At 42.5% G+C, this 17898-nt stretch overlaps 1 protein-coding gene across 1 annotated transcript in view; it reads left to right on the plus strand.

Moving 5' to 3' along the window:
• LOC134341434 (puromycin-sensitive aminopeptidase-like) overlaps window positions 1-17898 on the plus strand; it is a gene marked incomplete at its 5' end in the record, with an annotated part of 301555 nt that overhangs the window by 195149 nt on the left and 88508 nt on the right. Inside the window, one exon of the mRNA XM_063039287.1 lies at window positions 12832-12966. Within this exon, the coding sequence (XP_062895357.1) occupies window positions 12832-12966 (135 nt within the window). The remainder of the gene's footprint in view (window positions 1-12831; window positions 12967-17898) is intronic.

The raw sequence follows: 17898 nt of genomic DNA on the forward strand, positions 1-17898 counted from the left end.
AGAGGTCACAAATCAGAAGAAGAGCGAGGCAACAACAGGATGTATAAAAGCAAAAGACAGCTCTACAATTATTGAAAAAGGAAAAATAATGCAAAGATGGTCAGAATACATCAAAGACCTATATGACGACAAGACCAAGAGGACAACTTTGATATTGGCAACAACAACGAGGGCCCAGCAACACTGAAAGAAGAAGTGGAATATGCTATGAAGAAAATGTGAAAGGGGAAATGGTAATATTGCTGTTGAACTGTATGAAGTGCTAGAAGATTTTGGTGCAGAAAAATTAACAATCTTATTGAATAGAATATACAACAGTGGCAAAGTACCAGAAGATCTTTTAAAGACAGAATTCATTGCAATGCCAAAGAAACCAGGTGCAACAGAGTGTGGGCACCACAGAACAATTAGCTTAATGAGCCACCTCACAAAAATTCTACTTAGAATCATCATGCTCAAAATAAGAAAATTAAACCAGAGATCAATGAAGAACAGTACGGCTTTGTCGAAAGCAAGAGAACATCAAACGCCACTTATATTCTCAGGAATATTATCAAAAGGTCAATAGAAGTACAACAAGACCTATTCTTCTGTTTCATTGACTACACAAAAGCCTTTGACGCAGTTGAAACACCAAGTCATCATGAAAATGGTTAAAGATATTAATATCCACGGAAAAGATCTAAGAATGATCAGGAATCTCTACTGGCAACAAAGTGCAGCCATACGGATAGACAATGAGATTGGTGAATATCCGCCAATAAAGCAAGAAGTCAGACAGGGTTATGTTCTATCACCAGAACTGTTCTCCCTGTGCAGTGAAAACATTACGAGAACCATACAAGACCTACCTGGAATAAGTATAGGAGGATACAATATCAACAACCTCTGCTATGTGGATGATGCAGTACTGATAGTAAACAGTGAAGTAAATTTACAGAAACTAGTATCTACCATCAACACAGAGAGCAAAAAACTTAGCCTAACCTTAAACAAAAAGAAAACTGAAATAATGGTAGCGTCAAAGAAACTTGATATCCCAAACTGTAGGATTTTATTGGGAAATGAAATCCTGAAACAAGTTCACAACTTCAAGTACTTTGGATCATGGTAACATCTGATGGCAAATGTTAAACAGACATAAAAGTAAGAATAGCAATGATAAGAACAGCATTTGCAGAAATGAGAAACATCCTAACGAACAAGAAAATGGCAATTGACATCCGCCTTAGAACTCTCAGTTGCTACATTCTTCCTATTGATGTATGGCTGTGAGTCATGGACCATCACAAATGCAATGGGAAAAGAAATCAATGCAGCAGAGATGTGGTTCCTCAGAAGAATGCTATGCATATCATATATGGACAGGATAACCAACGTAGAAGTTTTACAGAGAACGAAAGCAAAACATACATTGCTTAAAATAATGCAATCAAAATTCTTTGGACACATCATGCGAAGAGAGACATCAGAACATTTAGTTACAGCTGGAAAGCTGGAAGGAAAAATAAGCAGAGGCAGACAGAGAATGAGAATGATAGGTGGAGTAACATGATGGTTAGAAACAGGGGAGGAAACAACTACAATTTGGAGGGTCAGGGACATTGATGGATGGAAAGACATGATCGCCCAGGCCAAATCATCAAACTTGACATTGGATATTCCTGTTTGTAATCTGGAGAAAGGAATTAGCTGGCTCATAGCTTTCCTGCAATAATGGTGAATTTGACTTCCAAGATTTTCGTAAAATATAGGAGCAAAATTATTGGCTCATCTGGTCTGTTCCCTCATTCCATCATGGCTGATTTATTATTTGTCTCAACACCATTCTCGTGCATTCTCCCTGTAACCTTCAGTACCCATAATAATAAAGAACTTATTAGCCTCTGCTTTAAATCTATGCCATGACTTGGCCTCCACAGCCATCCATGGCAATGAATTCCTTAGTTTCACCTCTCTCTGGCTAAAGAAATTCCTCCTCATTTCTGTCCTAAAAGGGTGTCCCTCTATTCTGAGGCTGTGCCTCTGGCCCTCGACTTCCCCACTATAGGAAATATCCTCTCCACATTCACTCTTATCTATGCATTCAATATTCAATAGATTTTCGTGAAATCTCCCTAATGCTTTTGTGTACAGAGCATGAATACAATTGTAATTATCTATTAGGTTATTCTTTTGAAATGTAGAGAGACTTCAGAGTGATTTAAACTCAGAATCTGAAAATGAACTTTGTAGACATAAAATAATAACAAATTTCATGAAATATATCAGTGATAATAAACCTGATTCTGATTGTTGTTGGCTAATATGTGGAACTAACTTTTAGAGTTTTTCCCACACCCCCTCTCAGTGAGTGTGCTGTCTTGGTTCAGTTATTTTTATTTGTCATTTAGCAACCTCGGCTGGTAATTTTGTATAGCAGTCATTTAGGTCCTGTGATCTGTGTCTGTAGTTAATGACGTCATCAGTAGGCGTCAAGACAATTCTCCATGTAGAGTTGAGGGAGAGCTTGTGCTTTTTCATCAGACATCATCCTGACGTTCAAGTCTTTGAAAGCATCGTCAGTATGTAAAAGTAATCTTTGGGTTTATTATTTATTGATGCATATTTCCACAAATCAGAGATATTTGAACACTTTGTGTGCAGATAAAATACAGATGGAATATTCATGCGGGCCACATGTTCTGGCTAACCTGTATTGAGAAAATATGCATAAGATATATTGTATGTAGCAACATCTTGCTTACCAGTAGCCTATCTTTATCATATATTTGGAACTTATTTGTATACAGTATCTTGTGTATAATGTTGTATCATTTGTGGTATACTTAATACTTGCCTTGTTCTTAACCATAACAGGAATTTGGACACCTTTTGATTGTATGTTTGCTTTCTGTCAGTTTTACCCTACCTCCAGTTGCTACATTAAAGAAAGTCAACTTGGAATGTCTTTGGCAGTGTAGTATTTGGGGATGGAGTTTATCTACCTGTCAGTTCATGCAAAGCATGTGAAGAGGACAGGTAAAACGACACTTTCTGGAATACGAAGGCAATTCTCTTCTCAAAATGTCGTACAAAAAGTCATCAGGATCTCAGTCACAACCGACAAAGTCTTCTGCCTCAGGTTTGTCTTCATCTAGACGATCATATACCTCCTCCATCAGTGCGGCCGCAGCCTTAGCTCGTGCTGAAGCCCAAGCTGCTAAAGTGGAGGCAGCATTTGCAGAAAAGGAAAGCCAAATCAAAATGGAACAAGCACGCTTAGAGGTATCACTTGATGCCCATCAAGGGGAGAAAAGAGCTGCAGCTGTGGTAGCTAAAGCTGAAGCGTTAGAGGCAGCCATGGAAGAGCAAAATGAGGACCTCAGCTCCAAAATTGATCTTCAAACCCATGATTCAGCAGAGCGCACAAAAGATTATGTGGAAGAGCAGGCAAAACATGCTACCTATCAGTCAACACCTACATTAGAAGGAGTCTCTACTAACAGTGTTAATCAACCAGCCACTGTTGTACAGTGTGCACCCAAAGCTACTGGGAGTGTCACATTCAGGATGGTAAGCCCAGTCATGACCGTCATCCTCAGGAGTATATTTCATTCGTTGGAAGGCACACTGACGCTCGCACGTCACACCCTTCGGGTAGAAAGCCCCAGATAGTGCGGAGTTCAAAAGGAGCCATGGATTGCATGAGTTACACAGAGGTACCTAATGACAGAGATCATCCTCAAGCACACCAGTATGCAGAGGCCCAACAGGCTAATCCTGCTGATAGTCAGGGCATGTCGGACTTTGTCAGGTTTTTTGCAAGACATGAACTTGTGTCCGCAGGGCTTCTGCAGTGACCGTCCTGAGAGTTACAGGGCTTAGAAAGCATCATTCCTGAATGCCATACGAGGTCTAAACCTTACAGACAGTGAAGAGATGGACCTCTTGGTGAAGTGGCTAGGTACTGAGTCAGCTGAACATGTGAAAGGGATAAGAGCTGTGCGTGTCCACCACCCCCACAGAGGGCTCAAAATGGCTTGGAACAGACTTGACGAGTGTTAGAGATCATTGAGAATGTGCTGCTCAGGAGAGTGGATAGCTTCCCTAAGATCTCTAACAAGGACCACAGGAAGCTAAGAGAGCTAGATGACTTGTTAATAGAGCTTGAAGCCGCTAAATCTGATGGGGACCTGCCGGGACTCGCCTACTTAGACACAGCCCGTGGTATCAACCCCATTGTACAAAAGCCACCATATAATTTGCAGGAGGGATGGCTCTCGTACGGTGTTAAGTTCAAGGAACAGCATAATGTTCACTTTCCACCATTGGCCTACTTTGTGGATTTCGTTTGTCAGCAAGCCAAGATGCGAAATGATCCCAGCTTCTCTCTCATTCCAGACAGTACTGACCTTCCAGTGATGGGAAAGTCAGCTCCTAAGTACAGCAGTCAGAGGCCTCCAATCTCAGTCCACAAGACTGAAGTGTCTCCTTACACCTCCTCTTCGGCTGACACAGCACGTAAGAGTAAATTGGATCCTGCTAGGCAATGCCGCTTACACAATAAACTGCACCCCCTCCAAAAATGCCGTGGAGTTAGGGAAAAGTCCATGGAGAACAGGAAACCATTTTTAAAGCAGCATGGCATCTGCTACAAATGCTGTGCATCATCAGCACATCGAGCCAAAAACTGTGACAGCAGCATAAAGTGTGCTGTATGTGGAAGCGAGAGTCACACCTCAGCCCTGCACCCTGGACCTGCTCCTTGATCCTCAAAGGCCCAAACCCCTGCACGTGAACATAGTGGGGAGGAAGGGAACAATATTGAAGAAGCTTCTGTTTCCTCAAGCTGTACACAGGTCTGTGGGGGAGACCTCACTAGAAAATCGTGCTCAAAGATCTGTCTCGTGAAAGTATACCCAGCTGGCAAGCAGGAAAAGGCAATCAGGTTATATGCGATACTGGACGATTAGAGTAATCGCTCATTGGTAAAGTCTGAGTTCTCTGACCTTTTTAAAATCAAAGGCCACAATTCTCTTTACTTACTCAAGACGTGCTGGTGTGGTTGAGGCAGCAGGCATAAGAGCGCATGGCTTTCAGGTGGAATCCATGGACGGGCAGGTTATTCTCTGTCTACTAACACTGATTGGGTGTAGTGTAATTCTGAATAATCACTCTGAAATCCCCACACCAGAAGCAGCACTGCGTCGGGCTGATCTGAAACCTCTGGCACAAAAGATCCCAGAGCTCGACCCTCAGGCTCCCATCATGATCCTGCTTGGAAGAGCATCCATAACATATGGAAACAGATAAGTGGGCCATATGACTCCCCCTATGGGCTTGGGATGGGTAATTGTTGGCAATGTCTGTCTAGGAAATGTCCACAAGCCGGACTCTGTGAGCACCTACTATACCAACACTCTGGAAAATAGCCACCACTCCATCTTTGAACCATGCCCTAATCGCTATGTCGTAAAGGAAAAGTGGTACGGCAGCAAGGCCCAGGTCTCCCTGCACCTGTCCATGTGGAGGGTCCCACATGTGAGGACTATGGAGACCACCTGGGATGAGTGTCTTTCAACAGACAGAAGATGATGACAAGACGGGCCCTTCAGTTGAGGATATACCCTTTCTGAAGACTATGGAACAGGGAGCCTATAAAGATGAGAACAATAGCTGGGTAGCTCCCCTGCCATTCAGAGAGCCACGACCTCGCCTTCCCGACAACAGGTAACAAGCAGCAGACTGTCTTTCTTCACTGTGCTGCTCCTTTAACAAGAGCCTGAGTTGAAGGATCATTTCATCTCATTTATGGAAAAGATATTCCAGAATGGCCACGCAGAGGTAGCTCCTCCCCTTGGAAGAGATGAAGAATGTGGGTACCTCCCTTGCTTTGGGGTTTCCCATCCAAAGAAACCAGGCCAGATTCGGGTGGTCTTTGAATCAAGTGCTCAACACAAGGGAGTCTCACTGTATCAGGTCCTCCTGACTAGCCCGGAACTCAACAACAATCTTCTTGAGGTACTTATCCGCTTTCGTAAGGACTCCATTGCCATCACAGTGGACATACGACAGACGTTCCGCTGCTTTGTCGTCAGGCCAAAAGACAGAAATTTCCTGAGATTTCTTTGGTATCGAGACAACCTGGAAAATGACATCACGGAGTAGCGCATGAAAGTGCACGTCTGTGGGAATAGTCCATCACCAGCAGTCGCCATTCACTGTCTCAGACAAGCTGCTGAAGAAGGGGAGAGGGAGTTTGGCAAGGATGCAAAGCAGTTCGTTGAAAGAGACTCTTACGTTGATGATGGACTTAAGTCCCTGTCCACATCAGAGGCTGCCATAGACCTGCTCAAAAAAACACAGAGCATGCTGGCTTGCTCCAACCTCAGGCTACATAAAATAGCCTGAAACAGCAGAGAGGTCATGGAGGCATTCCCCACTGAGGATCACGCCAGTGACCTTAAAGATCTGGATCTTGGTGTCAACTCCCTACCTATATAGCGCAGCTGGGACTTGAAGGCAGACACTTTCCTATTCCAGGTGGCAGAAGAAAGGAAGCCGTTCACTTGCCGGGGTGTATTATCAACAGTGAACAGCTTATATGACCTGTTGGGATTCGTAGCACCGGTCACTATACGAGGCAAGGCCTTACTTCAAGAACTCTCAATGGAGACGAGTGATTGGTATGCTCCATTACCTCCAGACAAAGAAGAACTATGGGAAAAGTGGAGAGAATCCTTAAAAGAGCTTCAGCACCTGAAGATCCCAAGGCCATACATTATTGTGTCTTCAACAGAGGCCCAGCGCAAGGATTGCTGTGGCTTTTCGGATGCTTCAGATAAGGCAGTAGCTGCAGTTGCCTGTCTAAAGATCTCAGACGCAGGAGGGAACTGCCACATAGGCTTTATATTAGGCGAGGCAAGATTAGCTCCACATCCAGAACAAACTATACCTTGGTTAGAGTTGTATGCTGCGGTAATGGCTGTGGACATGGCGGAGCTCATTACCTTTGAGATTGACATTGAGTGTGATGCAGTCACTTTCTATACAGTCAGCAAGGTAGTTCTGGACTACATTTATAACGAAAAGTGGAGATTCTACATTTATGTCAACAATTGGATCCGGAGGATCAGGAGGGGCACACAGCCACAACAATGGCATTATGTGTCCACTGAACACAACCCTGCGGACCATGCCACAAGGTCCATCCCTCCAGCCCGTCTGAAAGACACCACCTGGTTGACCGGGCCTGTGTTCTCATCTCAGCCAGGGAAAACTTCTCTCAAGACAGCCGACTTGGATCTCAGCACTTTGAGCACTTTTCTACCTGGAGGTCTCTTACTCACGCCATATCTTGTCTCAGATGTATTGCATGCCTTTTCAAGAAGACCGCAGAAGATTCTATAGGGAGCTGTAAGGGATAGCATCATTGCGTGACAACATACACAGTGGAGGAACTCAGTCAGAGCAAAAATGTCATCATTCAATCTGTGCCACAGGAAACTTATGCTGAAGAAATGGAATGCATCAGGACCCAAAGAGATATCCCTAAGGACAGTTCTCTGAGGATTCTAGATCCATTTATTGGTGAGGATGGCCTATTAAGAGTCAGAGTACGTATACAGTAATCGCAGTTGGGACATGAAGAGAAGAGGCCCCTAATCATTCCCAGATGGCATCATGTTACGTCCCTCCTTGTGCAACATTACCACGTGGAGTCACAACATCAAGTTCACACTTTACTGAGGGCGCTGTACGCTCAGCTAGTTACTGGATTGTGGGTGCCAAAAGGTGTGTAGGCAGTTTCATCTTCAAGTGCATCACCTGCGGTAAGCTTCGGGGGACATGTGAAGTCCAGAAAATGGCTGACTTACCTCCTGATTTCATGCATGCTGGTGTTGATGTATTTGGACCCTGGACCATCTCTGCGCTCCGTATGAGGGGTGGCCACGCCGAAAGTAAAAGATGGGCAGTCTTATTTACCTGTTTAAGCATCAGAGCCATCCACCTCAAGGTCATTGAGTCCTTGGACAACTCAGGTTTTATAAATGCCTTGAGAAGATTCCTGGTGATCCGTGGGCCAGACAAGCAAATCAGTTCTGACCAGGGAACGAATTTCATGGGAGCATGCAAAGGTCTAGGAATGGCCTCCAATGTTGATGAAGATGTGGTGAAGAGGTATCTCTCAGAAAAGGGCTGTACGTGGACATTCAATCCGCCTTATTCCTGCTGTATGGGAAGGGCATGGGAGAGAATGATTGGCATCACCCGCAAAATCCTGGACTCCATGCTTCTCCAGTCAGGGCCTTCTAGACTCACTCATGAGGTGCCCACCACCTTTATGGCCGAGGTGATGGCCATTGTGAACAACAGACCTCTAGTGCCCGTGTCTACAGATGCAGAAGATCCATTCATTCTCACTCCTGCCACGCTGCTCACAAAGAAAAGCGGCCCTTATCCCATTCCTCCAGGTGAGATCGACAGCAAGGATCTGTACAAGAGACAATGGCGGCAGGTACAAAGCCTCACCAGTACTCCTGGCACAGATGGCGCAAACAATACTTGTCTACCTTGAAGTTAGGAAAGAAATGGACATCCAGTAAGCCAAATGTCACTCCAGGATCTGTAGTGCTTATGAGGGATTGTCAATCCAAGAGAAGTGACTGGCCTTTAGGAGTCATAACTCAGGTATTTCCCAGCAAGGACGAAAGAGTCTGTAAGGTTGAGGTGAAGATCAACAGTGGTGATGGAACAATGTTACTCAGGCCTGTGGCTGAAGTGGTCCTGCTGCTGTCCTCTGAGGACTAGGAATGAGAGACTTCCTCATTTAGAGGTGAACTGTGGAAGTGTTAAATTGTGGATCTAGGGATACCAGGCGGGGAGTGTGCTGCCCTAAGTCAGTTATTTCAGACATCCCACCTCTCCCGGAAGTTCCAGGAGTCTCCCGCATATTAATAGCGGCTCCCTGATGCCTGCAAATTATATACAATGTCCCAGAAATTGATTTTTTTGAGAGTGAGCGTGACAGAACGCGCAAGAAAGAGCGAGAGACCGAGCGCAAGAGCAAGAAAGCAAGTGCGAGTGAGAGTGAGCGCAAGTGAGCAACCACGAGAGAGAAAGCGCGAGAGCAAGAAAGCAAGAGCGAGCGCAAGTGAGCGACTAGGAGAGAGAGAGAGCGAGCACGAGTAAAAGCGACCACGAGCGAGAGAGGGAGAGAGCGAGAGTGTTCCAAAAAAAGAAAATATAAAATGTACGTCACTCCAGACCACACTAAAGTGTACCCCTGCCTAGTAGGGGTCAAAAATAATGACAGTGTTGCTCGCTGCACTGTTTGCAACAGTGACTTTTCTATTGCCCATGGTGGGTTAAGACTGTAAAAGACATGTTGAGGTGAGTTTAACAGGTGTCATTCATTCATTAGCATAACTAACGTTATTTAAACTAGCTGGCCGGCTGCTAAGGAGCTACTCTATTGCAGACATCCCACCTCTCCCGGAAGACTCCCGCAAATTGATGGTGCTACCTCCCTGAAATGAGTTTTTGCAGCTTGCGATGTCTGGTTATTTCATTTGTCATTTAGCACCCTCGGCTGGTAATTTTGTATAGCAGTCATTTAGGTCATGTGACCTGTGTCTGTAGTTAATGACGTCATCAGTAGGCGTCAAGACAATTCTCCATGTAGAGTTGAGGGAGAGCTTGTGCCTTTTCATCCGACATCATCCTGACGTTCAAATCTTTGAAAGCATCGTCAGTATGTAAAAGTAATCTTTGGGTTTATTATTTATTGATGCATATGCATATTTCCACAAATCAGAGATATTTGAACAGTTTGCAGGTAAAATACAGATGAAATATACATGTTCTGGCTAACCTGTATTAAGAAAATATGTGTAAGATACGCTGTATGTAGCAACATCTTGCTTACCAGTAGCCTATCTTTATCATATATTTGGAACTTATTTGTATACAGTATCTTGTGTATAATGTTGTATCGTTTGTGGTATACTTAAGTGGTCCCCAACCACTGGGCTGCAGACCGGTACCGGGCCGCAAAGCATGTGCTACCGGGCCGCAAGGAAACGATATGATTTGGCGATATGAGTCAGCTGCACCTTTCCTCATTCCCTGTCACGCCCACTGTTGAGCCATTACGCACGCGAGGTCATTACCCACGCGTCATCCGTGTCAGCGCAGGAAAAAGATCAACTCCCCAAACTTGCAAATGACGACGGGATGAAAAGTATGTTTGACATAACATCTCTGCCGGCACTTTGGGTCAAAGTCAAGGCGAAATATCCTGAGATAGCCACGAAAGCACTGAAAACGTTGCTTCCATTTCCAACATATCTCTGTAATGAATGCAACGAAAACTAAATTGCGGAATAGACTGGACACAAGGAACCCCCTTCGAGTATCGCTGTCTCCCTTCACCCCTCGATAGGACCGGCTTGTTGCAGGGAAACAAGCTCAGGGCTCCCACTGATTCAGCGATATTGGTGTGTTGCAGTGATTTTATATGTTCATACAGGGAAAATATGGGCTGCGTGTTTAATATCCAAACGTTACTTAAAATGTTATGATGCTATTGACTTAATTATATAACCATATAACAATTACAGCACAGAAACAGGCGATCTCGGCCCTTCTAGTACATGCCGAACACTGCTGTCACCTAGTCCCGCCAACCTGCACTCAGCCCATAACCCTCCGTTCCTTTCCTCTCCATATACCTATCCAATTTTTCTTTAAATGATAATATCGAACCTGCCTCTACCACTTCTACTGGAAATTCGTTCAACACTTTCTTCAAGCTCCCCTGATAATTGACTTAGCACTATGTTCATGCAAGGAAAATGTGCGCTGTGTGCTTAATATTAAATTGGTTAGATAAACCCTTTTAGAAACGAAATTGAATGTATTAGCTACTTATCACTGACATTCCGGTCGTGATTAACACCCCCCCCCCCCCGCCGAACAGAATCGCCAAAAAGGATTTGCAGAGAAAAAAAATCGACAGGTCACGACGCACATGTGCATTGGTGCCCGCGCAAGGCTTCATGGTCATTGTAGTCTTTCTCTGGGTAAACAGAACGTATTTGACTGCTACACTTGCCCGTTGGCAATCCTACACGCCCGCCCCCCCCCCCCCGGTTGGCCGGTCCGCAGGAATATTGTCAATGTTAAACCAGTCCGCAGTGCAAAAAAGGTTGGGAACCCCTGGTATACTTAATGCTTGCCTTGTACTTACCATAATGGGAATTTGGACACCTGTTGATGGTATGTTTTCTTTCTGTCAGTTTTACCCTACTGCTAGTTGCTGCATTGAAGAAAGTCAACTTGGAATGTCTTTGTCAGTGTAGTAATTGGGGATGGAGTTTCCTCTGTCTGTCAATTCATGCAAGGCGTGTGAAGAGGACAGGACAATGAGTAAAGTTTCTTTGACCAGAGGCAGATGAATCTATGACATTATTTGTCACAAATGGCCGTAGAGGTGAAGTCATTGAATATACTTAATGTGGCAGTTGATAGATTTTTGATTAGTAAGTGTGTCGAAGGTTATATGGAGAAGGCAGGAGAATGTGGTTGAGAGGGATAATAAGTAAGCTGTGATGGAATGGAAGAGAATACCCAGTGGGTCAATGGCCTACTTCAGCTCCCATGTCATTTAGTTTTATGATGTATGGCAATTGTGTGTAATAAAAATTCCTAACAAACAAGGTTATTGGTTATTTTCTCCTTTCCTCATGAATCATTTTCTGAAAGCTGGAGTGGTCTGGGAATGATCACATTGCATTAAGAATGCTGTTCCTAGGGCTATTCTTCTGAATCCTTTAACATTAAAGCTCCAAGCCTCCCACTAAGCAAAGCATCAGTTGCACTTATCAGTTTTCAGGAAACCTCAGCAGAGTTCGCTTTTTCCCTGTGACATTTAGATCTAAAGTATCAAATACAGGAATTGGTGAGCATCACAGTGAAGTAGAATATCAGAACAATCTTAATGCTGTGTTAGTGAGTTGAATGGATTGACGTTATCAACAACACAAATAGAAAGAAGTTGGAGTAAGCTATTAAAGTCATGAAGCCTTGTTGCACCATTCAGTATGATTATAATAGTACCAAGCAGACCGCAACTCTTCTTGTGTGTCATTTTATCATACCTTTCTATTCCTCAATCAATTGGATATCTATCTATCTCATAATCCAACTCTATTACTTGCCAGGCCAGAGAATTCAGGGGGCTCACCACCCTGTGGGAAAAATTTCTATGTACCTTAGGTTTAAATGATTAACCCTTATCATGTAGTTATGTCCCTGTGTTTGAGGTTTGCCCACTAATGTAAGTACTAGATAAAAATTGCATTAGTTTCTGTCTTCTGATTCTGGGTACTAAAGTAAACCTACCCACAAGAAAAACAGTGTAACATTCACAAAATGCTGGAGGAACTCAGCAAGTCAGGCAGCATCTATGAAGATACTCCAGGATTTTGTGACTCTGTGTGTGTGTCTGTGTTGCTCTGCATTTCCAGCATCTACAGAATCTGCTGTGTTATAAAAGAGAAAATGAAAATACTAGAACTACACAGCAAGTTGTACAACATTAGTGGCAGAAGAATATTTGTGAATTTCTAGCACTTTTGCTCTGAATATTGTAGCCTTTTCTGTTTTTTATTTCAGATTTCCAAGATCTGCAGTACTTTTCTTTAAAACCAAGCTAATGCTCATTTTTACTTGGTTCGGAGAGTACTGGAGAATAGATGTTTAAGTCAACTCAATGTGAGTTCAGTAAAACCTGTATATGTAATGCACACAAATCATTCTTGTGCTTTCCTTTTGCTTAATCTTCAGTTGAATCCTGGAACGGTGGGCTTCTGCCGAATTCAGTACAGTCCAACAATGCTTGAGAGTTTACTATCCAGCATCCGGAACCTTGCACTTCCTCCTGTAGACCGACTGGGGCTTCAGAATGACTTGTTCTCACTGGTAAGTCAGGAAGGACTCTGTTGTGTATGTGGCCTGTTTACTCAACTGTGTTATTAATAAAAACGTTGGAGACGGAAACTAAGCTTCATGGTTCTTTACTGGTAGAGTCCGAACTTACATACAGATGAATACTCGCCTAATAGCGCATGCAACGACATGTTACTACAACCTAAAGTAGTCTCTTATTATAATGTAGGTGATATGGTACACTCCATTTATGAAGTACTTAAAAATGTGTTTGCACTCCACTCATCAAAAATTTCTAAAGCATTATTAGTAAAACTTGTGTAAATCTTCACCATTCTTGTAGAACTCTGTATGTTCTTTGTCTACAAATAATATGTCTTGTGGCTGTGATTAAAAACTTTCATATTCATTAAACTATCATTTGTAGTCGACATTTACTGATTCAGAATTTTCTCTTTTTATGTCCTGTTCCTGCCATATGTTTTCTCTTTGAAATGTGTTGTAATTCCCTGGGACACCGGCAATTCCCCTTCCATTGCCAGCAAGAGCTAGGGACTGTTTAAAAACAATGCCACTCCCACTCTCTCTCTTTCCCTTCCATTCTGCAGCCAGCATTACAACACCGCACACCACCCTTTTTCCCTTTACCTTAACTCTAATATAATAAATATATTTTGTTTGTAATTTCTGTTGTGGCACAAACTCCTTTGTGTTGCTTCTTGAGAGCAAAGTTCAGAACACTCCATATGTAGTAATAATAATGTGAAGTTATACAAATAATTTACATAGATAACAAAAGTTGATGGTGTTATGACTCAGTATAGCATGAAAATTAACCTGATTAAAGAGGAGAACCTTTGGAGAAGTAGAGAAAATTGAGTATATGTATTTTAACAAAAATCCGAAATATCTACACTAACCTTTGGCACATTAACATCAAGTCTGTCTTCCCTTCTATGCTTTCAACTGATTCAAAACCAAAGCTGCATGATAGTATTTATATATGTTTAGCCATATTTAATTATTCTTCCACATATTGCCATCAAATAACTTGTTCAAGGCCAAAATTGAATCTACTTCCAAATTTAATGAAATAACATTTATGATAATCAGTCACTAGTTCAGATATTTTTCTATATGAAATAGTACATGCGATGAGCTGAGTTTAAAAGTGAAGTTTTTTGGCTATTTATAAATAAAATGCTAATGTTAAAAATAAAGTTTCTGCCTTCCCACCTTGACATACAGTACTATGCAAGAGTCCTAAGCCCCCTAGCACCATATATGTATGTGTAGCTAAGACTTTTGTACAGTACTGTAAATCCACATTAGTTTATAAACTTCCGTAGCTTTTTGAGTAACACCTTGTGGGTATTACTATTGTCTTGACTTTGAATGATATCTTCATGTCATAATAGACTATTAGTATCTAGCTTTCACAGTCAATAATGTTGAGTATACTGAGATTTTCTTAAATAACAATAATTTGTAAATGTAAATTAAGTGAAGGATTAGAATAAGATTGCTGTTAATCCTCAAACATAAGAAAAATCTGCAGATACTGGAAATTCAGGCAACAAACACAAAATGCTGGTGGAACACAGAAGGCCAGGCAGCATCTCTAGGAAAAAGTGCAGTCGACGTTTCGGGCCGAGACCCTTTGTCGGGACTAACTGAAAGAAGAGATAGTAAGAGATTTGAAAGTGGGAGGGGGAGGCGGAGATCTGAAATGATAAGAGAAGACAGGAGGGGGAGGAATGGAGCCAAGAGCTGGAAAGTTGATTGGCAAAAGGGATACAAGGCTAGAGAAGGGAGAGGATCATGGGATGGGAGGCCTAGGGAGAAAGAAAGGGGGAGGGAAGCACCAGAGGAAGATGGAGAGCAGGCAAGCAGTGATTGTGAGAAGGACAGAAAGAGAAGAAAAAAATAGGGGTGAAAATAAAAATAAATAAGGGATGGGGTAGGAAGGGGAGGAGGGGCATTAACAGAAGTTAGAGAAATCGATGTTCATGCTATCAAGTTGGAGGCTACCCAGACGGAATATAAGGTGTTGTTCCTTCGATTTCTCTAACTTCCATTAATGCCCCTTCTCCAGCCTTGTATCCCTTTTGCCAATCAACTTCCCAGCTCTTAGCTTCTTCCCTCTTCTTCCTGTCTTCTCCTATCATTTCGGATCTCCCCATCCCCCTCCCATTTTCAAATCCCTTACTATCTCTTCTTTTGGTTAGTCCTGACCAAGGGTCTTGGCCCCAAACCTCGATTGTACAGGTTTTCCCCACCATCCGAAGGTAGAGCGTTCCTATGAAACAGTTCGTAAGCTGGAATGTTGTAAGGTGAAGAAACAATTACCGTTTATTTATAGGGAAAAATTTGTGGACGTTCGCAGACCCAAAAAATAACCTACCAATCATGTCAAATAACACATAAAACCTAAAATAACAGTAACATATGGTAAAAGCAGGAATTAAATGATAAATATACAGCCTATATAAAGTAGAAATACTTTTCCACAATCTTTGCCGCCCTGTTCTACGTAGCGAAAATCTCAAGCAAGCACTCTCGGCAGAAACACTCTCCAGTAACCTTTAAGCTATGAAGCTACCAAATCACACCAAATAACGCATAAAAATACACAGCCTATCTAAAGTAGAAATAATGTATGTACAGTGTGGTATCACTTAACCGGAATCGGGAAGACAGCACCAAGCACACTGATGATGTTGTCGGAGGTTGGGGTGGTGCAGTGACCCCCACCCTCCGGCTGCCGACCGATACTGATCCGCAAAGAATGCAGCGGTCAGCAGTGGCCAGGATGCATCCAGCACATCTTTAAGAAAAAAGCCGAAGTAAATAAGTTAATTAATTAGGTGCCACCTGGTAAGTAAATATCAGCCCAGATCAGAGGTGATTGCCGATTGTGTCGCCTCTGATTTGGGCTGACATTTACGTGCCAGGCGGCACCTAATTAATTAGCTTGTTTATTTCGGCTCTTTTCTTAAAGATGTGTTGGGTGCATCCCGGCTCCATTCTCCACGGCAGTGTATCAGTCCGAGGCTCGGGGGTTGGGGTGTTGGGACACTGGGGTGTCAGCTCATCGTCGTCTATTTCCATCATGGCACGCAGGTAATCTTCACGTTCAGTTCCTGGACAACTTCACTTTCGGTCTGTTCGCTACTACATTCGGTTCCGATTATTATCCTTTCCTCTTCCAATTGCATCAGCTCTTTATCTATCAGTTCTTGGTCATGGGATGCCAAAACCTCTTCAACATCATCTTCGTCAACTTCCACAAGCCAAACTCATTTTGTCCTTACTTCGTTCACCACGATCGAAACGCTTAATTATATCTAGTTTTACACTAAGTATGACACCCTTATGAGCTCTTTTAGGCTTTTCCGATACCATAGAACTCATCTTGCTAACGGCTACTCACAGGCATGTGTTTAAGCATGACGGCTAGAATGCAGTTCCGGGGGAGGAGCTTGGCTGCTCGGAGAGTGCGCTGCCTTTTTTCTTAACAGTGAAACCACCTTCTGTTAACAAAAACAGGTAACTAATGTAGGTCTCTCGTAACAGCGAGGTTTCGTAAAGCGAACATTCGAAAAGCGGGGGACACCTGTACTTCTTACTATAGATGCTGCCTGGCCTGCTGCGTTCCACCAGCATTTTGTGTGTGTTGCTGTTAATCCTTATTTATTGTATCTTTGCATTTCAAAAAGCTTCCTTGATTAATATATCCAATACATGTTTCAGAAGCAATGTGTCTCAAGTCACCACATTAACTAACTAGTTCTATTTGCATAGTTTCTTTGACATAGCAAAGACATCTAAAAAAGCTTCAGAAGAGTATTAGCAAACAAAAGTTGACACTAACTCCTATAAGGATTAACATTAAGGAAAATTATAAAATCATGGACATAACACTCTTAAGGAGTATAGAAGTAGATTAACGAAGAATCTTGGGAGGAAATCTAAAACTTCAGGTTGTAGATATTCACACCAATATTGATGCTGATCAGTGCTACTCCATGCAAAAATTGAAGAAAGGAAGTGCCAGACTTGGAAGCAATTTGAAGAATATTTGTAAACTGGAGATATCATTCAGTATAACAGAGTAAAGGTCAGCTTTGACTGCATGAAAATCAGTCACCACAACTCACTTTATTAAAGGTAATGCTCATTATTTATCCAGTGATGATTGAAGTTTTCACAGCAACCAATGGGCTACAGTATATAGGTTCAGCAAATAACTTCACACCAGTACTATACCAATTCAATACTATTTGATGTACAGCTCAGCAACAATGGAATACATTAAGCCTGCTGTCATTCCTAGATCTTTCTTCTCTTTAAATACTTCAAAATCTGCATGTTGATCAGTGCTTGTCCTTCAGTGTGATGAATCCTAAAACAATTCTAAGTGAATTCTATTTCCCTTTCTCAATCCGATATGTCTGTAGGTTGACTGGCAGCTTAAACAAGTGTCAGTTCTTCCCACTGCCAAGTGGCATAGAAGTTGGATACCAGGAGTGCCACAATTTCAGCCGCATTTCTGCTGAACCTATTCCCTCCGCCCTCATAGCCACATTAATTGAGGGAGGTATTAACACTGAGATCAGAAATCCCTCAGCAAAGTTCAAAGTCAATTTATTATCAAAGTATTTTTATATATATGTAATCTGTATGTTTGTATATCACCATATACAACCCTAAGATTCATGTTCTCATGGTTACACTCAACAAATCAGTAGGAAAATAACTATAACAGAATCAATGGAAGAGTTCCCAATTAGGGTGCTCGGCCAGAGTGCAGAAGGTAACTAACTGAAAATACAAAATAACGTGAGATGAAGAATCCTTGGAAGTGACTCTTCAATGATGGGGCAAGTGAAGTTATCCCATTTGGTTCAAGAGCCTGATAATGGAGGGGTAATAACTGTTCCTGAACCTGGTGGTGTAAGTCTA

This window comes from Mobula hypostoma (genome assembly GCF_963921235.1).
Source record: "Mobula hypostoma chromosome Y unlocalized genomic scaffold, sMobHyp1.1 SUPER_Y_unloc_3, whole genome shotgun sequence".
Classification (NCBI taxonomy): Eukaryota; Metazoa; Chordata; class Chondrichthyes; order Myliobatiformes; family Myliobatidae; genus Mobula; species Mobula hypostoma.